We start from the raw sequence: 27,343 nt of genomic DNA, 5'->3' as shown, positions 1-27,343 counted from the left end.
TGGTTCATGTTTCCCATACTGGAAAGCACAGATTTAATTTAATTTTAAATGGAAAAAAGTTCACATCTACATGGAAGTTTAAATGAGGTCTCCAAAACAATAGGTCATGCCTGTGCTTTCTCTTTCCAAGAATAGCTAGGCATGTTGCTTTGTGTGTCCAACTGGGCTTACAGCATGTAATAAACATTTTCTATAAGGACTCTTAATTTTCTCAGAATATACATATATCTCAATTTGCTTTTCAAATAGTTAAGATGGAAATAAATTGAAAAAAAGACAGTTAACCTAGAATACCATTTGCTAGTGCCACAATAGTATTTCTTAAAACTGAAATCCAGTATTTCTTAAAATAATGTCAGAATTACATTAGTACCTGTTAAAGCGAACACGTCTGAGGCACATCTTAGACCTACTGACTCATAAGTGTTGAAGGTGATCACAGGAATCAAAATTTTCAAAGAAGATTTTCAGAAATTTATACAAATACTAAAATTGGTGCTGGCAAAAACCAATAGAAGATTTTTGAAAACATGGGTGAGTATTCAGACCAAAAAGGTAGAGGTTATTTGAATACTTTTGGAAAGTACAAACATTTCTGTTAAATTAAGGAAACTAAAACTAGAAATTTCAACTTTTTATCTAAAAGATTTCCAGAGAGATGATAGGGAAAAACATTAAATATAATTACTGAGAATTTTCTAGAAATGAAAGATATGACTCATCAGATTAAAATATTTTCTGTGAGAAAGAGTAGTGGTGTCTATCAACAGAGAAAGTCTAAATAAACTGTCAAATCTATAATTACATAATGGAATATTAGTGATAAATATTTAATTAACATTAATTCAACATTTTTGCACTGTGCTGTTGAATTTTTTTAAAAAAGTACATTGAAGACATAAATTGAGTCAAACACATTTACCAAATAGTTATACTTCATCCTACAGTTATATGAGTTTTTGTGCATATATGTTTATGAAAAGATTTTGGAGAATGCACAAATTACAGATGATGATATTCCTGGTGAAATAGAGTGGGGCCATGGCTATGGGCTTAGGGCAATGAGAGCTATAGTCTTATCCCAATATTTTAGTATTTTAAAAGATAGTTTATTTATATATTTATTTTAATTGTGGTAAGAAAACACAGAATATTATTTTAATTGTCATAACCATTTTTAAGTTCACAAATAGTGTTCAGTATATTCACACAGTTGCTCAAGAGATCTCAAGTTCTCTTTCATCTTAAAAAATGGAAACTCACATTCATTAAACATGAATTCTTGTCACCTTTCCCCCATCCATTGGTAAGCACCTGCCTGCATTTTGTTACTATGATTTTGACTGCTTATGGGCACTTCATATGAGTGGAGTAATATAGTACCTGTTTCTTTTTTATAAGTTTTTTTAATTTAAATTTTTTGACAGGTAGAGTTAGACAGTGTGAGAGAGAGACAGAGAGAAAGGTCTTCCTTCCATTGGTTCACCCCCAAAATGGCCGCTACAGCTGGCACACTGTGTCGATCTGAAGCCAGGAGCCAGGTGCTTCCTCCTGGTCTCCCTTAATGGTGCAATGCCCAAGCACTTGAGCAATCCTCCACTGCCTTCCTGGGCCACAGCAGAGAGCTGGACAGGAAGAGGAGCAACCACTACAGAATCCGGCACCCCAACCGGGACTAGAACCTGTGGTGCTGGCGCCGCAAGCAGAGAATTAGCCAAGCAAGCCGTGGCGCCGACATAAAATTTGATTTAAGTTTTACAATTTTCATATATTTCATATACACAGATTTAGGAACATAGTGATACTTCCCATGGTACCCTCCCTCCTGCCCACAATCCAATCCTTCTTCTTCCCTATCCCATATCCACTCTTAATATTTACAAAGATCTACTTTCAGTTTACTTATGGATCATAAAATTAACCCTACACTAAGTAAAAGAGTTCAACAAGTGGTATGAAGAAAATAAAACATGGTTCCTCAACAGAAGAGACAAGGCCTTTAAATAATCATTGACTCTCAAAATGTCCATTTCACTCCAGTATATTACATTTTAGGTACACTGTTGGTTATCTCGTGTCAGGGAAAACATATGATATATGCTTTTTTTGTGATTGGCTTAGTTCACTAAATATAATGATTTCCAATTGCATCCATTTTGCTGCAAACGACAGGATTTATTTTTTTAACAGCTGAGTAATATTCAGTTGTATATATATACCATAATATTTATCCAGTCAATAGTTGATGGGCATCTGGGTTAATTCCATATCTTAGATATTGTGAATTAAGCTGCAATGAACATGGAGGTAGAGATAACTCTTTAAGATGCTGATTTCTTTTGGTTTGAGTACATTTCCAGCAGTGGGATAGCTGGGTCATATGGTAGGTCTATATTAAGATTTCTGAGGTATGTACATACTGTCTTCCATGAAGGATGCACTAGTTTACATTCCTACCAACAGTGGATTAGGGTACCTTTTTCCCAACATCCTCACCAGCGTTTGTTGTTTGTTGATTTCTGTATGAGAGCCATTCTAACTGGAGTGAGGTGAAACCTCATTGTAGTTTTCATTTGCATTTCCCTGATGGTAGTGTCTATTGGCCATTTGAATTTACTCTTTTGAAAAATACTTGTTCAAGTCCTTTGCTAATTTCTTAACTGGATTGTTTGTTATATTGTTGTTGAGTTTCTTAAGCTATTTATAGATTCTGGATATTAACCCTTCATCAGTTGCATAGTTTGCAAATATTTTCTCCTATTCTGTCAGTTGCCTCTTCACTTTCCTGAGTGATTCTTTTGCAGTGCAGAAGCCTCTCAGTTTGGTGTAATCACATTTGTCAACTTTGGTTTTGATTGCCTGTGCCGCTGGGGTCTTTTCCAAGAATTACTTGCCTATGCCAATGTCTTGCAGAGTTCTCCAGTGTTCTCCAGTAATTTGATGGTATAGGGTTGTAGATGTAGGTCTTTGATCCATTTTGAGTGGGTTTTTTGTATAAGATGTAAGGTGGTGGTCTGGTGTCATACTTCTGCATGTGGCGATCCAGTTCCCCAGCATTATTTGTTGAAGAGATGGTCCTTTCTCCAGGGATTGATTTTAGCTCTTTTATCAAAAATATGTTGGTTGTAGATGTGTAGATTGGTTTCTGGAGTTTCTAGTCTGTTCCATTGATCTACACATCTGTATTTTACAGTACTAGGCTGTTTTGATTCCAACTACCATTGAAATCTGGTATTGTGATGCCTCTGGTTTTGTTTTTGTTGTATAAGATAGCTTTAGCTATTCAAGGTCTCTTGTGTTTCCATATAAATTTCAGCATCATTTTTTCTATATTTGAGAAGAATATCCTTGGTATTTTTATTGGGATCACATTCAATCTGTAGATTGCATATGGTATTAAGGACATTTTGATGATATTGATTCTTCCAACCATGAATATGGAAGATTTTTCTATTTTTTATGTCTTCTTTTACTTCTTTACTGTTCTGTAATTTTCATTGTAGATATATTTGACATCCTTGATTAAATTTATTCCACACTACTTAATTTTTTGTAGCTATAGTATTGATCAAAAAAGTTCTTTCTCAGCTATGACATTGTCTGTGTATACAAAATCTATTGATTATTGTGTGTTGATTTTATATCCTGCCAATTTATTAAACTCTTTTATGAGTTCCAATAGCCTCTCAAGGGAGTCTTTATGATCCCTTTTATATAGAATCATGTCATCTGCAAATGGGGATAGTTTCAGTTCCTCTTTTCCAATTTGTATCCCTTTGATCGTGTTTTCTTGTCTTATTGCTCCGGCTAAAACTTCCAGGTCTACATTAAATAGCAATGGTGATAATGGGCATCTTTTTGTAGTTCTTGATCTTAGGAGGAATCCTTACAGCTTTTCTCCATTCAAGAGGATACTGGCCATGGGTTTGTCATAAATTGCCTTGACTGTGTTTAGGAAGGTTCCTTCTATACCCAATTTGCTTAAGGTTTCATCATGAAACGATGTTGTATTTTATCAGACTTTTTTCTGCATCTATTGACATCACCTTATGATTTTTGTTCTTCATTTTGTTAATGTGATCTATCTCATTAATTTGTGAATGTTGGACCATCCCTGCATACCAGGGATAAATCTCACTTGGTCAGGTGAGTGATCTTTCTTATGTGTTGTTGGATTTGATTAGTTAATATTTTGTTGAGGACTTTTGCTTTTATGTTCATCAGGGATATTGGTCTATAGTTTTCTTTCTCTATTATTTCTTTTTCTGGTTTAGGAATTAAGGTGATGCAAGTTTCATAGAAGGAGTCTGGGAGGATTCCCTCTCTTCCAATCATTTAGAATACCTTGAGAAGAATTGAAATTAGTTCTTTTTTAAATGTCTGGTGCAATTCAGCAGTGAAGCCATCTGGTCCTGGGATTTTCTTTGTTGGGAGGGTCTTTATTACTAAGTCAATCTCTGTCTTGGTATTGGTCTGTTTTGGTATTCTGTGTTTTCATGACTCAATATTTGTGGGTTTTATGTGTCCAGAAGAATATATTTTTCTTTCTAGGTTTCCAATTGTTGGCATATAGCTCTTTGTAATAATTCTTGATGATTCTATTTATTCCTGTGGTATCTGTTGTTACATTTCCTTTTTCATCTCTGATGTTATTAACTTGGGTCTTTTCCCTCTTTCTTTGGTTAGTTGGGCTAATGATGTATCAATTTTGTTTATTTTTTCAAAAAAACCCAGCTCTTATTTTCACTGATCTTTTGTATTTTTTTGTTTCAATTTTATTTATTTCTTATCTAATTTTCATTATTTATTTCCTCCTAATAATTTAGTGTTTGGTTTATTGTTTTTCTAGATCTTTGAAATGCATTTCTAACTCATTTATTTGGTACCTTTCCAATTTTTTCATGTAGGCACCAATTGCTAAAAAACTGCCCTCTTATAGCTTTTGATATATCCCATAAGTTTTTTTTTTTTTGGACAGGCAGAGTTAGACAGTAAGAGAGAGAGAGAGAGAGAGAGAGAGAGAGAGAGAGAGAGAGAAAGGTCTTCCTTTTTCCATTGGTTCACCCCCCAAGTGGCCACTGCCACAGCTGGCATGTAGCGGTCGGTGTGCTGCGCTGATCCAAAGCTGGGAGCCAGGTGTTTCTCCTGGTCTCCCATACGGGTGCAGGGCCCAAGGACCTGGGACATTCTCCACTGCACTTCCAGGCCACAGCAGAGAGCTGGACAGGAAGAGGAGCAACTGGGACAGAATCTGGCACCCCAATTGGGACTAGAACATGGGGTGCCAGTACTGCAGGCAGAGGATTAGCCTAGTGAGCCATGGCACTGGCCATAAGTTTTGATATGATATATTGTCATCTTTATTTGTTTCCAAAAGTTTTTTGATTTCTCTTTAGATTTTTTTCTATGACCCACTGTTCATTCAGGGGCCTAGTGTTGGGTCTCCATGTGTTTGCATATGATCTAGAGATTCTTGAGCTGTTGATTTCCACCTTCATTCTTTTGTGTTCAAAGAAGATGCATAGTATGATTTTCATTTTTTTTTTAATTTGCTGATACTTGCTTTATGGCCTAGCATATGGTCTATCCTAGAGAAAGTTCCATGTACTGATGAGAATATTGTGTACTCTGCAACTGTGGGGTGAAAAGTTCTATAGATATTAATTAGTCTATAGTGTTGATTAACTCTGTTGTTACTTTAGTGATTTTATGTCTAGTTGATCTGTCCATTGATGAAAGTTGGGTGTTGAAGTTCCCCATACTATTGTATTGGAGCCTATGTCTCCCTTTAGATCCATTAATATTTCTTTTAAATAGCCAGTTGCCTTGTAATGGGGTGCACATTACAGTCATATCTTCCTGTTAAATTGATCTTAATCCTAACATAGTGCTCTTTATTTCTTTTAACAGTTTTTGTGTTTAAGTCTATTTTTTTTGACATTAAGATGGCTACACCTGTGCTTTTTGGCTTTCTGTTAACATGTAATATCTTTTTCTATCCTTTCACTTTCAGTGGTGCTTATCTTTGTTGGTGAGATGTGTTTCATGTAGGCAGCAAATATATGGGTCTTCTTTTTAAATCCATTCAGTCAGTCTGTATCTTTTAAGTGGAGAGTTGAGGCTATTTACATTCAAGATGACTATTGATTAGTAATGTCTTGACCCTGCCACTTCTCCACAAATATTTCTATTGTTCACTTTGGATTTCTTTTGTATTTTTACTGGGAGATTTTCCGCCCTCACATTTTTCATAATGATGGTTCTTTCTGTGTTTCTGTGTATAGCATATCCTTAAGCCTATTGTGAGGATTTACAACTGATAACAAATTCTTTAAATTCCTGTTTGTTTTGGAAGGTCTTTATTTTACCTTCATTCAGAAATAGAAGCCTTGCAGGATATAGTAATCTGGCTTGACAGATTTTCTTCTTTTAAGACTTGGATTATGTCTTGCCATTCTCTACTAGCCCATAGAGTTTCTGATGAGAAATCAGCTGTGAATCTAATAGGAGATCCTCTGAAAATAATCTGGCCTAGCTCTCATGCACAATTTAGAATCTTTTCTTTGGGTTTTACTGTGGAAAGTTTGACTATAATTGTCATGATGAAGATCTTTTCTAGTCATGTCTATAAGGAGTTCTATGTGCTTCCTGTACTTGGATGGCCCTTTCTTTCTCCAAATTGGGGAAGTTTTATATAAGTATTTCACTAAAAAGGCCTTCTAATCCATTCTCTCTTTCCATACCTTCAGGCACTCCTAAGACCCATATGTTGGGTCATTTGATAATATCTCATATTAATCTTCTGAATTCTATTTCTGGTATATCATCAATCTTTTATTTTTTATTTATTTATTTGACAGGTAGAGTTATAGACCGTGAAAGAGAGAGACAGAGAGAAAGGTCTTTCTTCCATTTGTTCACCCCCCAAATGGCCACTATGGCTAGCGCTGCACCAATCCAAAGCCAGGAGCCAGGTGCTTCCTCCTGGTCTCCCATATGGGTGCAGGGGCCCAAGCATTTGGGCCATCCTCCACTGCCCTCCTGGGCCACAGCAGAGAGCTGGACTAGAAGAGGAGCAACTGGGACTAGTAGTTTTTTGTGGGATTTTAGTTTAATAGATACAAAGTCATGTAATTTAGGACAAAAGATAATTTTACTTCTTCCTTTCCAATTTGGATGCCTTTTAAGTCTTTTTCTTTTGTCAATGTCTGCCTAGCATTTACAATACTAAGTTGAATAGAATTTTGAGAGTAGACAGCATTGTCTTGTTCCCGATTAGAGGAAAAGCCATCACTATTGAATTTGATGTCATCTATGGGCTTAACATATATGACTTTTATAATATTGAGGTGGTTTTTATCTATTCCTAGTTTGTTGAGTTTCTTATTATGAAAAGATATTAAATTTTTAACTTTTTATTTGTTTTTTTTTATTTTTTTAATTTTTTTTTAAAATTTTTTTGACAGACAGAGTGGACAGTGAGAGAGAGAGACAGAGAGAAAGGTCTTCCTTTGCCATTGGTTCACCCTCCAATGGCCACCGCGGCCAGCGCGCTGTGGCCGGCGCACCGCGCTGATCCGATGGCAGGAGCCAGGTACTTCTCCTGGTCTCCCATGGGCTGCAGGGCCCAAGTACTTGGGCCATCCTCCACTGCACTCCCTGGCCACAGCAGAGAGCTGGCCTGGAAGAGGGGCAACCGGGACAGAATCCGGCGCCCCAACCGGGACTAGAACCCGGTATGCTGGCGCCGCAAGTTGGAGGATTAGCCTAGTGAGCCGCGGCGCCGGCCTTAACTTTTTATTTGTATTAATTGAGAAGGTGATGGATTTTTTTTGTCTTTCACTCTGCTAATGTGCTATATGGCATTGACTGATCTTTGAATGGTAAGTCATCCTTATATTCTAGGTATAAATCCACCTTACTCATTATATACAATCTTTGGGTTGTACTGTTGAATTTGGATAACTAGTAATTTGTTTAGGATTGAGCAATGATATTGGTTTGTGTTTTTCTTTTCCTATGTCTTTGCCTGACTCTGGTATTAAGGTAGTAATAGCCTGAAGTAGTGAATTTTGAAGTTTTCTTTTCAATTCTATAGAAGAATTTGAGAAGAATTCTCCAGTGAAAACATGTAATTCTGTCCTTTTCTTTGTCAAGGGACTTTTTGACTACTGCTTAAATTCTTTTCTTTTAAATATTTATTTATTTATTTGAAAGAGTTATAGAGAAAGAAAGGCAGAGAGACAGGGAGAGAGAGAGTGGTCCTCCATCTGCTGGTTCCTTCCTGGCCAAAGGAAGGAACCATGTGGGTGGTAGGGACCCAAGTACTTGAGCCCTCATTTTCTGCCTCCCAGAGTGTACATTAGCAGGAAGCTGGATAAGAATACTTGAATCAGGAACTCCTGTATGGGATATGAGTATTGCAAGCAGCCACTTAATCACTGTACCAAATGCCTACCCCCTTCCTTGAGGATTTTTGTTCCTTTTTTTGTTAAACTAATTTTTTAAAAAATTATTAATATAAAGAAAACAGATTTCATGTATTTCTTAAGTACAAATCTATTAAAATAACCATACTTCTCTCCTTCCCCCTCTCTTACCCTCAAGCTCCTTCCTTCCTTCTTTTTATTTTTGCAAAAATATAAATTCAATCCAGTCTATAATCACAGGGTTAATGAACTGATATTCAACAGTAAAAAGAAGAAAGACCACAGTTCCACAGGAATATAAACAAGGGCTAAAAACAACAATCAAATCACAAGATGTCTGTTGCATTCCTATAAATTTTTTGTATTCCATATTAACTACCATATATCAGAGAAAAATATGATATTTGTCTTTTTGAGACTGGTTTATTTCACTAATATAATGGTTTACAATTACATGCATTTTGTTACAAAGATGAGATTTTATTCTTTTTATGGCTGAGTAGTATTCTATAGTGTATTTATACCACATTTTCTTTATCCAGTCATCAGTTGATGGACATCTGGGTTGATTCCATATCTTAGCTATTGTGAATTGAGCTGCAATAAACATGGAGGGGGTACAAACAAACTAGTACAAAAATTATGAAAGATGGTATGGAGATTACTCAGAAATCTGAAAATAGTTTTACCATATGACTCAGCCATCTGGTTCTTTTTTTTTTTTTTTTTTTTTTTTTTTTTTTTGACAGAGTGGACAGTGAGAGAGAGAGACAGAGAGAAAGGTCTTCCTTTGCCGTTGGTTCACCCTCCAATGGCCGCCACGGCCGGTGCGCTGCAGCCAGCACATCGCGCTGATCCGAAGCCAGGAGCCAGGTGCTTCTCCTGGTCTCCCATGCAGGTGCAGGGCCCAAGGATTTGGGCCATCCTCCTCTGCACTCCTGGGCCATAGCAGAGAGCTGGCCTGGAAGAGGGGCAACCGGGACAGAATCCGGCGCCCCGACCGGACTAGAACCTGGTGTGCTGGCACTGCAGGTGGAGGATTAGCCTATTTAGCCAAGCCATCTCATTCTTGAGAATTTACCCAAAGGAAATGAAATCAGCATATAAAATGGTTATTTTTATTTATTTAAGTTTTAAAATTAGATTGTGATTTGTAATATTTTTCTTTGTTGATGTAAGCATTTACCATTGCAAACTTCCCACTTAGTATTAATTTTATTATATCCATAAATTTTGATACATTGTTCTCTCATTTGTCTCCAGATAATTCCTAAACTCTTTTTTATTTCTTCTCTGACCCTTTGGTTGTTTAAATCTGTTGTTTAATTTCCAGCCCCCACCCTTTCCTTCTGCTTTTGTCTGTTTGAAAAGAATATTTGTTTTTCCTTTATTTTGTATTATTTTTTATTTTTTAATTTTTAAACTTACATGAAAGGCAACAGAGTGACACAGAGAAATAGAAAGAGAGGGAATTCCCATTTACTGGTTTACTCTCTAAATCCCTGGAACAACCAGGGCTGGGTCAGGCTCAAACCCAGGATCCTGGAACTCTAACAGGGTCTCCCACATTGGTGGCAAGAACCCAACTATTTGAGTTATTATCTGCTGCCTCCCAGAGATTGCATTACCATGAAGCTAGAATGGAAAGTAGAGAGAAGACTCAAACCCAGGCACTCCAATATAGGATGTGGGTGTTCCAAGCAATGGCTTAGCCACTGTGTCAAACACCTACCCTCTCCTTTACTTTTGAAGGAAATTTTTATCAGTTATAATATTCTGCGTAGGCAGTTTATTTTCTTTCCACATTTTGAATATGTGATTATTATTACACTCCATTGTAGATTGCCAGGTTACTGCTGGGAAATTTGTTCATATTCTTAGTAAGTGTCGCTTGCATGTGATGAATTTCTTCTCTCTTGCTTACTTCATGTTTGGTAACTTTTGACACTTAGATTATAATGTGTCTCTTTGAATTTATGCTAATTGAAGTTATTTGAGATTCTTGAATGTGTGCATCCATTTATCTTCTCAGATTTAGAAAGTTTACAGCCATTGTTCTATCAAATAGAATCTCTGTTTCTCTCTTTCATCTTCTTCAGAGCCTCCCATATTGTATATATTGTTCTGCTTGATTTAGTCTTTTTTTTTAAAGATTTATTTTATTTATTTGAAAGACAGAGTTACAGAGAGAGGTAGAGACACAGAGAGAGGTCTTCCATCCGCTGGTTCACTCCCCAGATGGCCGCAACAGCCGTAGCTGCACCAATCCGAAGGCAGGAGCCCAGAGCTTCTTCCAGGTCTCCCACGTGGGTGCAGGGGCCCAAAGATTTGGGCCATCTTCTACTGTTTTCCCAGGCCACAGCAGAGAGCTGGATCAGAAGAGGAGCAGCCAGGACTAGAACTGGTGCCCATATGGAATGCTGGCACTTCAGGCCATGATTTTAACCTGCTGCACCACAGCACTGGCTCCTTGATTGAGTCTTATAAGTCCTTTAGGCTTTCCTCACCATTTTTCTGCTTGTCTCCTCTGATTTGATAATTTTGGATATTGTATCTTTAAGATGACTCATTCTTCTTTCTAGTCAATTTTACTGTTGAACTCCTCTAGTGAATTTTTCAGTTCAGTTACTGCATTTTTTGGCTCCAGAATTTCTGTTTAGTTATTCATCATTGTTTCTGTTTCTTTGTTAATATCCTAATTTTATTCATATATAGCTTCTTTTTTATTTGTTTAGTTATTTTTCTTCTCTGTTTTAATTTATTGAGTATCCTTATGATAGATATTTGAATTATTTGGTAATTCATATATATCTCTGTACTTTTAAGGTTGATTTCTGAATATTTAATTTGTTTCTTTGATTAGGCTATGTTTCCCAATTTCTTTGCATGTCTTATTGTCTGTCTTTGGTTGGAACTTGGCATTTGGGGAAAAAAGACCACATTTCACAATCTTTACTCTCTGACTTTGTATAGGAGAGATGTTCTCCAATTAGACTACCTTCCAATTCTACAGACTTCTCAAGTTTTTTCTTGGAATTCTTCTTGTTGGGGCTTGTGCATATACTCTAATTGAAGAAGTTTACCTGCTTCTATTCAAGCCCTTGCCTGGGTTTTCCTCTATGGTACTGTAGCCTCTCTGATTCTATAACAAGCTATGAGACTAGAGCACTACCTAGTGTCTGTTTGTGAAACTGCAGCCTTTCTAGTGCTAATCAGGCCCTGGTGATTTTCATTCTCTGTGATCCCTTCTGAAACTGCTCCTTTTCCATGCTTAGATTCAGGCAAGAGTGAAACCATTGCTGTGTAAAGCACCCTCCAAAAGTCAGAATTTGAATGTACATTCCATCTTCTCTTTCTCTTCCCATAGTGAAGCTAGGAGTTGGGAGTTTTCTCTCAATGGTACTGTGCTATGCCAAAAGGAGAGGCTGTGATGAGCAAATTCAAGCAATTTTCATGCTGTCTTTGTTATGCTTCTTTTGGTTGCACATTTCTCTGGGATGAAGGGTTCTCTTAACTGGGTTCTGGATTGTCACAAAGGCAAATGGTTCATTCATTGTTCTTAAGTTGGAGTCTGTGAAGCAAAGAATGTCTGTAGTTTCCCATTCTATATTCTTGATATCAGTTTCTATATGTATTTATTCAATAACTAAAAATCATTTTATATGTAGTAATTCTTAATGATGCTCATGAAAATTTACAATCTATAGGTTAATTTTTATGTATATTTATTATTTAAAATCCTTTCCGGAAATATAAGCCTTAATTTCTACAAGGACAGAATGAAGGTATAATACCTGCTAATTTATCTTTAATGTTCTTTCCTATTACAAGGTTGTGTGAGATTGAAAATTTTGTTATTTAAACTATTTAGAGATCAAAAGAGACAGACTGAATCAGATAATTTTACCTATATAAAATAGTTCCCTTTAGCTTGTGTTTTACTTATAATCTTGATTTAATTTTTGATTTCCCAAAGCAAGCATTATTTTTATAATATCAAAATAAAGTTAAAAAGAAAAAATCCTTAGTTTAACCACACTAGTTTAATATGATTGTGTTTTTATTTCTCTCCTCTTATTTCTCAGGTAATGGTACAACATAACCGTATAGAACTTCTCAATCATCCTGTGTGTAAAGAATATTTACTTATGAAATGGTACGTATTCAATAGTATTTCATTTTTAGTGCTATCCCCATTAAATGTATTAAGTCTGCTAAACAAACATATTTTAATGTTTCAGGTTTTATTATTGTAGTGTTTTACACTTTGAACAAGAAATATGTATCAAAATCAATTTTTGCTATTAATAAATGCTGGCATTGTTTAACTTTGACGCTCAATGAAATATGTGGGGTGTTGGAAGTAATCATTGTATAAGACATGAAGAAAGTATCCTCAGGCTTACAGTTTAGTATTCAATGTGGGGGGCACTGTGTTCTAAGGAAGAACACTCACCTATGAGACAGAACATAAGGGCTAAAATCTCTGCTTTTCCACTAATTGGTGTGACTTTCAGTCAGGATTTGCTCAGAAGTTGATATTCTTTCTCTGAAAATGAAAAAGCAATTCGAATATTTTCTTGATTCTAAAATTCAGTGGATTTAACAAAGATAGTTCTGAATTTTTTTTTCACAAATATCTTAAGTAAATGTTTTTGTTTGAAATGGATTAGTTATGGCTTGCTTATTTTTTGTAGGTGTGCTTATGGATTTAGAGCCCATATGATGAACCTAGGATCTTACTGCCTTGGTCTCATACCCATGTCCTTGCTTGTTGTCAATATAAAGCCAGGAATGGCTTTCAATTCAACTGGGATCATCAATGCAACTAGTGATCATTCAGAAATATTAGACACCACGGTATTTTCAAACTTCACCTTTTTAAAATGAATTATATAAAAATTATTTTTTCTTAGGAATAAATAAATAAAGCTGAAATATCAAGATAATAAGTCTGAAATATCCAGATTGGGATAATAATATATAGCCTATAGAATCTGTGTATTATACCAATTTCTCCTAAAATATTTTATGGGCTAAAAGGGACTATAAATGAATAGGTCCATACATGAGTTTATAAACTAAATTAGGAGCAAACTGATTAAATGAGATCCTAACTTAAATGTTGAAGTATAACACTTTTAAAGTAGGCCTATAAAAAAGCAGATTTTTTGTTTCTATGTATTTTGGGGAGCATGGAATGGGGAGAGATGGTTAGTGGGCGTGGAGTATCTGTGTGGAATGATGAATAAATTGTGGAATTAGGTGCTGGCTGCATAACATTGTGAATGTATTAAATGTCACTGAATTGTACATTTTTCAGTGTAAATGCCATATAAAATATGTAAGTTTTAACATGGATTTTACTATAATTAAAAACGTTTATAGGCGTATGGATCCATAGTCATTTAGAATTCAATTGGAAAATTTTGAGCCTCTCTTAATAAGGACATAAGGGAATAAATATGCATTATTTATACTGTTACGTGAATATTAGCTGTTTAATTTTAATTTAATTTAATTTTCTGTTTAATTCAAGTGTAGACCATGCATAAAAAGAAGCAAAAAGAAAAAAACATTTAATAGCAGAAATTATGAAGAAATTAAAGTGCTGTTTTATTTTGTTTTTCAGAACTCATATCCAATAAAAGTTTGTATGATTTTAGTTTTTTTAACAAGTATATTTGGATATTGCAAAGAAGTGGCTCAGATTTTCCAACAGGTACATAATATATTTTACATCTCTAAAATTTTAAATATCTTAACATGCAGAACATACACTGATAAACTATTACTTGAAATAGTATTATGTTATAGTAAGCTCACATAGCTTGACTAAGGTACAAATCGAAAACAGGAAGCAGAAACTTTTCAAAATGTAGAAATCACATGCTTTTAATAATGTCACTGCATATTTGATGTACCTGCAAAAAGGATGTTCCACGTTCACTGTCTCACCTGGGTCTGGCTGCCTACAAGTGATTTTTATCAATGATTTTTCTGTGTTTTATATCAGTTTTGATATTTTGACAGCATAATAGGTTTGGGATTTGATAATTTTAAGTGTAAATGCTTATAAAGAACTTAGCTCCAACTTAACATTTCAAATGGATCTGTTTTTTAGGTCTTTTATTAATATTAATTCTTTTCTTTATTGGATAAAATTCCGAGTTCTAACAAAATTTGGAAACATTTTTTAATATGATTTAACTTTATATTTTATTTTTTAATGTGAGCTAATCAAATTCAGAGCAAACCCAAGAGTTATATAAACTCTCTGCAGGTCCTTGCTTTGGTTGGCAAGTGACATGGATCTTTTATTTCTCAGTATGAAGGTTTAGTCTCTTATTCATGTTTTCATATATATTTTATATGCATTATTTTATAAGACATATCTTCTTATACCTCATCTGCTTTGTAAATTATATTTACATTATGTGTGCACATGGATATTTGTATTAAAGAATGTTAATGGTAAGAATAATGATTTGTATTTGTTTAATATTATATATTACAAATATACTCATATATAATTTGTATATATAATTGTCACAATTCTGAGGGTTTGACTGCATTGTTCCATTTTTACCATAAATTATTCAGAAATATAACTTAACCTACATGGCCATTATTTTCTTTTTCCTAAAATGAAAATTACTGATTAGAGTTTAAATTAAGCTACAAAGTTAAATGAATTCTCTCTCAGATTTGATTGCTACAATTTCTTATTAATATTTAAATTGCCCAACCTGTGATAACTTAATATTGAAAACATGAAATCCTCAATATCCTAAGTTAGTATCCAAATTTAATAACTATGGGAATTCTAACATCCAAAACATGAAATCTTTAAGAATACAATTGTGATTTGTTCTCATTTCCTGATTACGCCTTGGTACAAGTTTCAAACCACTTTAGGAACACCTTTAGTTAAAAGGTATCCTGAGAAGCCATATACATGTCTTTATATAGGTCTCTGAAATATTTGTATAGTTCTCAGGAATTATTAAAACAGATTGCAGTTTTCTAGGAATGTCTTTAAGATGGAATGGACACCCCAGTGAAATCCCAGAAGTTTGTAGGATTTTTGTAGGGATTAGAGCCCCATAGCATCAATTTAAAAGATGCCCCTTAGCCATTTGCAACACTAATCCATACTCCAAGGACACTGAAGTCAATCCAGGACAGCAGAGGGTAGCTCCATGGCCCTAAATTTGTCTCCAGTTGGCCATACGGACTAAAAATGTTGTCACTGAAGATACGCATACACACACACCACACACACACACACATACCCATAGGATGTCAGATCTCTACATGTGGTAATTGTTTGTTCTTTTCAATCCCAGAAAAAGAATTATTTTATGGATTATGGTAACTTGGTTGAATGGATTATTTACACAACCAGCATAGTTTTTGTGCTGCCCTTGTTTGTTAGCATACCAGCTTATATGCAGTGGCAATGTGGAGCAATTGCAATCTTCTTCTATTGGATGAACTTTTTATTGTATCTTCAAAGGTAAAACCAGCTTGAATTATTTCTATATCATTTTAAGCATTTAAAAACTTTTATTTATATAAGGGGAGCAAATTTCATGTATTTCATGCACATAGTTTGAAGAGCATAATGATACTTCCCACCTCACTTTCCCTCCATGCCTCTTTCCAATCCTGACTCCTCCGTCATTATTTTTCTTTAATTTTTACAAGGACATATTTTCAATTTACTTTATAATCACAAGCTTAACCCTCCACTAAATAAAGAATTCAACTAGTAGAAAAATCACTGTCCCCTAAGTGTATAGCCAAGAGCTATAAAAAAATAAGCAACAATCAAGTCTCAAAATGTCAATTTTGCTTATATACATTGCTTTTTTGTATTCTGTATATTAGTTACCTCAAATCAGGGAAAGCAGATGATACTTGTCTTTTTAAGACTGGCTTATTTCACTAAGCGCAATGCCTTTAAGCATATTTAATACTAAAAACTATTAGAAGTAACAGATTTATAACTGATTTATTCCTTTTCCAATTGTTTTAATGTGAAAAATTATATATCCTCCATTAAGGAAGATGGTGGGTTCTGAAATTCAGAGTGTAGACCAGAAATTCTTAGCCTTAGTACTATTGACATTTTCTGCCAAGTAATTCCTTTATTTGGTGGGGTGGGGAGTAGGGTCTGCCTTAGGTATTAGAAATGTTTAACAGCATCCCTGTCTTCTACCTGCCAGATACCAGTTACATATATCTCATATAACTTGTGACAACCAAAAGTGTAGTTAGAGAATGCCAGTGTCACCTAATTGCCAAATCTGCCCAGTTCAAGGACCACTAGTCTAGATAAATCTAGATTAAATGTAGGGAGTAAATGGGGAAAAAAAGTATTAGCTATTCTTATTTTACCTCTACTATATGGTAAATATTTATTTTGAGTTAAAACACTCACAATGGAATCATAGGTTGCATGAGAAATAAAGCTAGTAGAAGAGAAAGAATAGACACAAAGAATCTAATTATCATGCAATAGGTACCTCTAGGTTTGTGAGCACTTTTAATCCACTTCTACCTGAAATACCTCACTCCAATCCTAATTCCTCTAATTCTTTTATTAAGCATTTTATAGCATGTTCTTTGATATGGGGAAACTATGATTTTTTCTTTCTTACTTTGATGGAAATAATGTCCATTGGTCAAATGGTAAATTGGCTGGACAGACTGCAATATAATAATGGTAAGGGACTTTAACACCTCTTTCATAAATGGACAGATTGTTCAGACAGAAACCAGCCAAATAAGAACTCTTTGAATTGCACCCTATTTCTATTGAACCTAACAGACATATACAGAACATTTCACTCAACAGCTGCCAAATACACATTCTTCTTGATAGCACACAGAACATCCTCCAGGATAGATCACAAAACGAATCTCAACAAATTTTTAAAAAAAGAGAATTCATAATGAGTATCTTTTCTGACATGATGCCAAAACTAGAAATTACTAACAAGTAAATCTTTGGTAAGTATATGGAAATTAAGCAACCTTCTCCTGAAAACCAATAGATCAAGAATGAAACTTAATAATTTCTTGAAATAAGTAAAAATGGAAGTAGAACATACAAAGACCTTTCAGATAGAATAAAAACTGTATTAAAAGGGAAGGTCATAGCAATCAATGCTTACATCAATATAGCAGGAAGATCTCAGATAAAGACTTTATGGAATTAGAAAAACTGGAACAAATCAAAACCAAAATAAAGGGCTGGCGCCGCGGCTCACTTGACTAATCCTCTGCCTGTGGCGCTGGTACCCTGGGTTCTAGTCCCAGTTGCTCCTCTTCCAGTCCAGCTCTCTTCTGTGGCCCAGGAAGGCAGTGGAGGATGGCCAAGTGCTTGGGCCCTGCACTCGCATGGGAGACCAGGAGGAAGCACCTGGCTCCTGGCTTCGGATTGGTGCAGTGCTCTGGCCGTAGCGGCCATTTTGGGGGTGAATCAACGGAAGGAAGACCTTTCTCTCTTTCTCTCTCTCTCTCTCACTGTCTAAGTCTGCCTGTCAAAAAAATAATAAAGAAAAGGAAAGAAAAATAAAAAATAAATAAAATCAAGAGATGGATATTTGAAAAGATAAAGAATTGACAAACCCTTAGCTAAACTTGGTATGAAAAAAAGTTTCAAATAAACAAAATAAGAGATGAAAAGGGAGACATTATGTCTGATGCCACAGAAATACAAAGGATTATTAGAGGTTATTATGAACAATTATACAGCAACAAATTGGATAACCTAGAAAAAATGGAAAAATTTCTGTACACATATAACTTATCAAATTGAATTGTAGGCCGGCGCCGCGGCTCAATAGGCTAATCCTCCACCTTGCGGCACCGGCACACCGGGTTCTAGTCCCTGTCGGGGCACCGGATTCTGTCCTGGTTGCCCCTCTTCCAGGCCAGCTCTCTGCTGTGGCCAGGGAGTGCAGTGGAGGATGGCCCAAGTACTTGGGCCCTGAACCCTATGGGAGACCAGGAGAAGCACCTGGCTCCTGCCATTGGATCAGTGTGGTGCGCCGGCCGCAGTGCGCTGGCCGCGGTGGCCTTTGGAGGGTGAACCAACGGCAAAGGAAGACCTTTCTCTCTGTCTCTCTCTCTCTCACTGTCCACTCTGCCTGTCAAAAAAAAAAAAAAAAAGATTGAATTGTAAAGAAATATAATATCCACACAGGCCAATAATAAGTAATGAGATTGAATCAATAATAAAAATTCTCCCATTAAAGAGAAGTCTAGGACAAGACAGTTTTACTGCTGAATTCTACCAAGTATTTAAATATACTTTTTAATTTATTCCAAAAACTAAAAAGAGGAGTTTGGATAATAGATATGAAATCAGAGTTACAAGGATAGAAGACATTCGTAGTATTACACAGCATAGTAGAGTAACTATAGTTCATAATAACCTATTATATATTTTGTGAGCAAACATAAGAAAGGAGTTCCTAGGCTACAACCATAACTTCAAAGAAAGGAAAGTATGGTTAAACTTATTGGATCAATATACATTGAGTTGAATGTATACATGTGTCCCAATATAGCCCATAAATATATACAGATATTGATGATTTTTTTCAAAAAGGAATTATTTCAAACTCATCTTTTGAGGCTCACATTACCCTGAGACTGAAACCAGACAAGGTTGGCGTGGCCCAGCTCTGTTGTGGGCATTTGGGAAGTGAACTTGTGCATAGGAGATTTTTGTCTCTCTGTCTCTCTCTCTGCCTTTCAAATCAGTAAAATAAAAAAGAAATTTTAAAGAAATAGGCAGTTAGTTTAAACAGATATTTCTCAAAGTGGACTTACAAATGGCCAACAGGTTCATGAAAAAATGCTTAATGTCATTAATCATCAGGGAAATGCAAATAAAAACCACAATGAGAAACATCAGTTAGATTGGCTATTATCAATAAGACAAAAGTTAACAAATGCTGACAAGAATGTGGAGAACAGGCATTCTAATTCACATTTGGTGATGGTATAAATTAGTATAGCCATGTGGAAAACAGTATGGCAATTCCTAAAAAACTAAAAATAGAACTACCATGCAATCCAACAATCATACTGCTAAGTATGTATCTTAGGTAACTGAAATGAAATCACTATTGAAGAGACATCTGCCTTTTTTGGGTGGCACAACAGTCAAGAAAGGGAAACAGCCTAAGTCTTCCTCAGCTGATGAACAGATAAAGAAAATGTGGTACATATACCCAATGGAATGATATTCAGCCACAAAAAGGATGAATTCTTACCATTTGCAGCAACATGGATGGGACTAGAGATCATTATGTTGAGTGAAATAAGCCAAGCAGAGAAAGCCAAGTACTGCATAATTTTCTCTCATATGTGAAATCTCAGATACTTGATTCCATAGAAGAGTAGAATGGTTGTTACCAGAGGCTTGGGAAACAGAAAGGGCAGGATGGGCAAAGGTTGGCTTAAGGGTCCCAAGTTAGATAAGAGTAAGAAGTTTTAAAGTTCTACTGCAAAGTAAGGTGACCATACACAATAATAATGTACTTTATATTTCACTTAAAAAAAACTAGAAGGCAGGATGTTTAATGTTTTCACTTGAAATAAATGTTAAATGTTTGAGGAGATATGTTTACCCTGATTGGTCATCATGTAGTATATATATGTATATGTATAGAAATATCAAATAGTAACCATAGATATGTAACATTTTTATATGTCAGTTAAAATGAAATTTAAAAATTAAAGGTAAAGACTAATATGAAGGAAAAAAGTAAATAGAAACATCAAATAGTAACCATAGATATATACAATTTTTATGTCAGTTAAAATGAAATTTAAAAATTAAAGGTAAAGACTAATATGAAGGAAAAAAGTAAATAGAAACATCAAATAGTAACCATAGATATATACAATTTTTATGTCAGTTAAAATGAAATTAAAAAATAAAAGGTAAAGACTAAAGAAAGAATAAAGAAATTTGATGCACAGCTTGAAAATAAAACCTGACTTAATGAATACTTTTTCAAAATAATTGGCCTTATCATCTCATTTATAAATCCTGTTACCTGATTTAATGCATGATAAATATTGTCACTGAATTAAATATATTTTGACCATAAAAGCAAGTAACTATTTTACTGATTTTATTTTTCTAGATTTGAATATTGTGGAATTTTTATTGTTATGTTAGAGGTAATTCTGAAAACTTTATTAAGGTCTACGGTAGTAGTTGTCTTCCTCCTGTTGGCCTTTGGACTCAGTTTTTACGTCCTCCTGAGTGCACAGGTGAGGCAGTTGTGCTAGTAATTGATTTTGTCACAGTTAATATTGTAAATATATATATTTATATTTAAATTTCAATAGCCTAGGAGATTAATAGTAGCATAATAATATTTGAATAATTGAGTTTTTTTTTCATTTGGTATATCTTATAAATGAATTTTATTGTAGAAAAAAAAGTACTGTCTTACTAAATGACTTTTTCCATTATGTAGAGTTTGTACACTAGTGTACTTCAGAAAGTGTGGAAAATGGAATTTAAAGTATGAGTTTATTTTGATGCAAAAAATCAGAAGTGCAAGGGCAGGCATTGTGGCACAATGGGTTAAGTCACCACTTGGGATGCCCACGTTCCATATCAGAGTGCCTGGGTTTCAGTCCTGGCTTCTCCTTTTTTGATCCAGCTTCCTGGCAGTGTGCACACTGGAAAACAGCAGATGATGGCTCAAATACTTGGGTTCCTGCCACCTATGTGGGAGACCTGGGTGGAGTTCTGGGCTCCTGGCTTTGGCCTGGCCCAGTGTTGGCCATTGCAGGCATTTAGGGAGTGAGCCAGCCGGTGAGAGAGCTCTTTCTCTCTCACTCTGTCTTTCAGATAAAAACATAAACACTTTAAAAATTCAAAAAACTTTGGTGTATGTAGAAACTTTTCTTATAAAATACATAAAATACATATTGTGAAAAAATATGGCATGGATTTCAGAAGGTTTTTGCATAAAAATTAATTAAAATAAATTCAATTCCATTTTTTCAGAAACATTTTGAAATACTCTCATATAATGCCAAATGATTTTTTTTTTTTGACAGGCAGAGTGGATAGTGAGAGAGAGAGAGAGTAAAAGGTCTTCCTTTTTCCGTTGGTTCACCCCCCAATGGCCGCTGCGGCCGGCGCGCTGTGGCAGCCGCACTGGTGCTGATCTGAAGCCGGGAGCCAGGTGCTTCTCCTGGTCTCCCATGTGGGTGCAGAGCCCAAGGACTTGGGCCACCCTCCACTGCACTCCTGGGCCACAGCAGGGAGCTGGCCTGGAAGAGGAGCAACCGAGACAGAATCCGGCGCCCGACTGGGACTAGAACCCGGTGTGCCGGTGCCACAGGCGGAGGATTAGTCTAGTGAGCCACGGCGCCAGCCCTGAATGATTTGTTATATACACAGAATAGACTTTTTTGATGACTTTGCCACATTACTGCATTTCAGCAGCTATATGCCTACAACTTTTTAAATAAATTCTTAGAGCCAGCATTGTGGCATAGTATGTGAAGCCACTGCCTGCGGTGCCAGCATCCAATATGAGCACTGGTTCGTGTTCCAGCTGCTCTACTTTCAATCCAGCTCCCTGTTAATGGCCTTGGAAAAGTACCAGAACATGGTACAAGTGTTTAGGCTCCTGCCAGCCATGTGGGAGACCTGGAAAAGGCTTTTGGCTCCTGGCTTTGGCTTGGCCCAGCCATGGATGTTGTGGCCATCTGTGGAGTGAACCAGCAGCTGGAGGATTTCTCTGTCTATCATTCTCTCTGTAACTCTGACTTTTAAATAAATAAATCTTTTAAAAATGAAACCTTAATATAATTTTTAAAGTTTGCTCTCCAGGAAACATCTTACAATGATACACATTTTGCATTTCATCTTCACTTTACCATCTTTTCTCAGGATGCCTTCAGCTCGCCGTTGCTTTCTATAATCCAGACCTTCAGCATGACATTAGGAGATATCAATTATCGAGATGCCTTCCTAGAACCATATTTGAGAGATGAATTGGCATATCCAGTTCTGTCCTTTGCACAACTTATTGCCTTCACTATGTTAGTCCCAATTGTCCTCATGAATTTACTTGTAAGTAATTATAATTGCATTTTATATTTGTTCATTTGAGACATTTAATATTGATAATTATTCTTTATGTCATGAATCTCTCTCCATTGTGGGGGCATGGAGAAGGAGCTACTACTAATCCATTCATTTAACATTTTTTAAATGACTGGAGTATAACAAATACATCAAAAGGCTCAGGTGATACAAAGATGGACTTACTCGGCAAACACTAAGGAAGTACTAGATGCTAAATATCAGTTCTGGGAAACAGTGGTAACAGACCAAACCAATAGTCAGTCCTTATGTGGTTACCAACTAGGAGTCCAGCTAATAAACATACATACAGCATAATGATTTCATGGGGGTGATAAATGCACTGATGATCAAAGAATCTGAGTGAGGCAATAAAGATGAAGGTGTGTTATTATTATTTTGCTTTGGGGTTGGGAAGGGCATCAGAAGTGATTTGGAGAGCTCTATGAGGTATCATCTCTCCCCTCAATTTCTCATTAACCAAGGATTTGAGTGAGGAGGAGCATGTCATACAGAGGGCATGTAGCACTCAGATACCACCTTTAACACAGTCAGCAGACATGACAGTGCCTTTCCATGGGGGATTCTTTCAAGAATCTGTTAGAGTCAGAAGCATCTTGGCTGATACCAGCAGAAGTACATCCCAGCTCCAGGTGCACTGAGAGCCATTAGTAGCATATTGGGCCTTGTGCATACATGCACACATTCAACATACTTATTCTGAGTCTGACTCCATACCAGACTGTGTTATGAAGTGCTCCTGGAAAGAAAAAAAATAACACAGATGCCTATTGGTTACAATGCCAGTGTTTTATTTTGATGACCTGAAAAATTAAGGATGGTACTAGGAATAATAGAGAATGACATAAAGCCCACATTCATCTCTTGTAATTGTTTATGTTTTGGAAGTTATTTATCCAGAAGAGAAATTTGATTTAGCAGTAACACAGATTAGCACTATGTTGAAAACTGATGATCTCTACACCCAGCACCCATGGACCATCTCTACCCACATGTTCTGGAAGAAAATCAAACCCAATATAGCCAAGACTGATGTTATCTTCCATTCAAAACCTACTACTTCCTTTCAGTAGCATCTCATAGTTACCTTATTCAGATAATTCAGAGATATTCTAAATTCATCCTCTTTTTTTTCTTTATGTATTTCCATAAATGTCTACCTCTTCCATCTATTTACAGTTGGCTTGTGCCCTCATGGTTTCTCTTCTGAATTGTTTTGTACTAAAAAAAGATTTCCAGATTAATTTTATGTCATAAATTCTTACGATAACACTTAAGATTACTGAATCCAGCAATGTGGCTATCGTAGTTCTAGAGGTAAACAGACTTTGCAGATTTTGTAAGGTGTACTAGCAAAGCATTATGCAGCCACTACTAGTAGATCTCATGTAAACTCCCTACCACTCACTAGAGACTTTGCTATGGCTTGGATTTTTGCATTCCTTTAAAATTTACCAATTAAAGCCCAATCACCAAGGGATGGTATTAGAAAATGAGGCCTTGCAGTAGGTGGTGAGTGGTGCCAGTACTGGTCAGCTTCTTATTACTATAATGAAATACCTGAGGCAGCCCAACTTTATAAAGGAAAGCAGTTTACTTTAGCTCACAGTTTTGGAGGTTCAGAGTACAAATAGCCTACCACAGGCTTTGACTCTAAGAGTCCATGTGATGGCCAAGCACATACTGAAGAAGGATCACATGGCAAACTGGGAGGCAGAGAGACTGAGTAACTAGCCTCTTGTGAGAACTACCTTCTGATGGCATGCCTTCAGTGGTCTAAGGACTTCCCAGTAGATCCTACTTCCTACAGTTTCTACCACTCCACATGGTGTCACTCTGAGGACCAAGTCTTTTAACATATGGGCCTTTAGGAAACATTCAGCATCCAAAATAACATTCAACCATAGCATTCTGCTCCTAGCCCTCAAAGGTTCATTCCATCTTACAACATAAAATGCATTAGTTGTATTCTCCAGGAATCCCTAAGCCTTAATGTTTTAGTATTGCTCAAGACTCTAAGTACAAAGTCTCATTAGAGACTCAGGGCAACCTTCCTTAGCTGTGAGCTCCTGTAAGAGGAAAACAAAAACAAAAAGCAAGATACCTGCTTCTAAGATACCATGGTGGAACAGGCACAAGGTTAACATTCCAATTCCAAAGCAGAGAGATAGGGAAAATAAAGGAAGATGAACCTTGAAAAAATAAGACCAAAGCCCAGCAGGGCAAACATTAGATCCTAAAGCTCTATGTTGGACATCTTGGGCACAAAGTAGTAGGGGATGAGTTTCTAAGGACTTGGGTAACCCCAATCCTAGGCTTTGTTAGTTGCAGCTAACATGGGCTTCACAAAAACACCTGCAGCTCTCAAAGCCTGGTGTGACATGTTGCTGGTCACTCTTCCTTCCTGTGGTCTCTTTTACAGCACCACTCCCACAATTCCATGCAGCATTGCCCCATTAGGAGCTTCATGCAGTGCACAACTCTGCCTCACTTCCCAGACTTTCCTTTGATTCTTGGTAGAAATCTCCACAACCCCATAACTCTTGCATTCTGTATACCTGCAACACCAGCATCATGTCAACAGCACCAAGGTCTGCTGGCATCCCAAGCCATACCTGGACTTTCTTGAACCATAGCTGTAACAATGGAGTGCTTTTATGCAGCGAAATGAATCCCAAGGTGGTCTTGAACAAGCCTGGAGAGAGTACTCTTCTGAGCCTCAGGGCCTATTATGGGAGGGGCAGCCTTGAAGATTTCTGAGATACCCTTGAGGTCTTTTTCCCCATTGTCTTGCTGAATATCTAATGCACTCTGATGTCCTGAATATGCTTTTTCATCACCCTTTTTCCACCCAGCTATGAATTTTCTTTTTTTTTTTTTTTTTTTTTTTTTTTTTTGACAGGCAGAGTGGATAGTCAGAGAGAGACAGAGAGAAAGGTGCTCCTTTTGCCATTGGTTCACCCTCCAGTGGCCGCAACGGCTGGCGCGCTGCGGCCAGCACGCCGCGCTGATCCGAAGGCAGGAGCCAGGTGCTTCTCCTGGTCTCCCATGGGGTGCAGGGCCCAAGCACTTGGGCCATCCTCCACTGACTTCCTGGGCCACAGCAGAGAGCTGGCCTGGAAGAGGGGCAACCGGGAAAGAATTCAGCGCCCCGACCGGGACTAGAACCCGGTGTGCCAGCGCCACTAGGTGGAGGATTAGCCTATTGAGCCGCGGCGCCAGCCCAGCTAGAATTTTCCAAATCTCCCTATTCCTTTTGGCTGTTAATTCTCACTGTAAAACTGAATAGAAGCAGGCAGTAACACCATGCCACAGCCTAAATGCTTTTGCAGCCTGGAAGTCTCCCAGAAAATAATCTAGTCTATCTTTCTTAATTTCAGCCTCCTACAAAATCTGGAGGCAGAGACACTGTATAGAATAAACAGGTTCTTTTTTGCCATGATGGAACAAAGGTGGCCTTTAGTCAGTTGCTTGTAGAATTCTTATTCCCACTGAAACTTCACCAGCATGGCCTTTATTATTCACATTTGTATCAGCATTCTGGTCTTCTGAGCTCTCAGCACAATCTCCCCAAACACTCCACCTACAACATCCTAGGCTTTTGTAAACTTGCTCCTCCAAACTATGCCAAATTCTTTCCATAAGCCAACTCCAAAGGCATTTCAACATCTTCAGGTACAGTTATAGTAATAACCTCACTCCTCAGTACCAATTTTCTGTATTAGTCAACTTTTCATTTCTATAATGAAATACCTAAGGTAGTCCAACCTGATAAAGAAAAGAAGTTTACTTTGTCTCATGGTTTTGGAAGTTCTGAATCTAAACTGCATGGTGCAGACTTTGGCTTTGGTGAGGGGTCCACAACAGATAGCACAGCATGAACAGAAGGACTACAGGGTAAAATATAGAGATCAGGCCCCACATCAGATTTTGATATGAATCCTCTCATGAGAACTGCCTTTCAAAGGCATGTATCCAGTAAGCTAAAGACCTCCCACTAGGCCCAATACACCGCCTTAACATTTCCACCACCTCTCTGTGGTGCCACCCTAGGGATCACACCTTTAGCACATGGGATTTTGGGAACGATCAGTATCTAAACTGATATCCAAGGCATGGCAATGCCTGACTGTACAAAAGAGGTGTGAGGGTGCTTGTTAGCCCCTTTTTGCCCTCTACCATGTGAGAACACATAAAAGGCATCATATATGAGGAATAGGACTTCACCAGACACCAGATCTGCTTTCTGTGACTTCAGATTTACCAGTCTCCAGAACTCTGAACAATACTTTTATGGTGTTTATAAATTACCTATGATATGGTATTTTGTTATATTAGTATCCTGAATGTACTGACATTTTTAGTTGGGCTATTAAAGTATAATGATTAGATTTGTATCATATTTTAGATAGGTTTGGCAGTTGGTGACATTGCTGAGGTTCAAAAACATGCATCATTGAAGAGGATTGCTATGCAGGTGAGTATTTATTTAAAATCTATTGAAATTACACTACTTAATTTTTTGCATGTAAGAATGAGTAAATGTTATGAGAATACAATTATTTAATATAGATAATTTCTCAATACTGAGGAGTAACATCCTATGTCTCTTTGCCTGATCTCTGGTATGCCTGTTGCAAAGCATCAAAAATGATGAAAAAATATCCCAGAACAAACCCAGCAAAGACATTGAGAATTGGCAGAGGCTCTTTAAAATATCAACATGTGGTCAACTGGGTAGTTAGCTGGTTGC

The 27,343-nt window shown here is 36.6% G+C and overlaps 1 protein-coding gene and 1 long non-coding RNA gene across 2 annotated transcripts in view; one reads left to right on the top strand and one right to left on the bottom strand.

Moving 5' to 3' along the window:
- The window catches only part of LOC138849922 (uncharacterized), a 292,574-nt gene that overhangs the window by 9,412 nt on the left and 255,819 nt on the right, over positions 1 to 27,343 (bottom strand). The window lies entirely within an intron of this gene.
- TRPA1 (transient receptor potential cation channel subfamily A member 1) overlaps positions 1 to 27,343 on the top strand; it is a 69,643-nt gene that overhangs the window by 33,398 nt on the left and 8,902 nt on the right. Inside the window, exons 18-24 of the mRNA XM_008255655.4 lie at positions 12,515 to 12,585; positions 13,127 to 13,289; positions 14,062 to 14,151; positions 15,779 to 15,948; positions 20,603 to 20,732; positions 22,375 to 22,557; positions 26,999 to 27,067. Coding sequence (XP_008253877.3) covers positions 12,515 to 12,585; positions 13,127 to 13,289; positions 14,062 to 14,151; positions 15,779 to 15,948; positions 20,603 to 20,732; positions 22,375 to 22,557; positions 26,999 to 27,067 — 876 coding nt within the window. The remainder of the gene's footprint in view (positions 1 to 12,514; positions 12,586 to 13,126; positions 13,290 to 14,061; positions 14,152 to 15,778; positions 15,949 to 20,602; positions 20,733 to 22,374; positions 22,558 to 26,998; positions 27,068 to 27,343) is intronic.

Source organism: Oryctolagus cuniculus, chromosome 6 (assembly GCF_964237555.1).
Source record: "Oryctolagus cuniculus chromosome 6, mOryCun1.1, whole genome shotgun sequence".
Taxonomy (NCBI): domain Eukaryota; kingdom Metazoa; phylum Chordata; class Mammalia; order Lagomorpha; family Leporidae; genus Oryctolagus; species Oryctolagus cuniculus.
The sequence above is the reverse complement of the archived record's forward strand: the minus strand, read 5'-3'. Positions and strand labels throughout refer to the sequence as shown.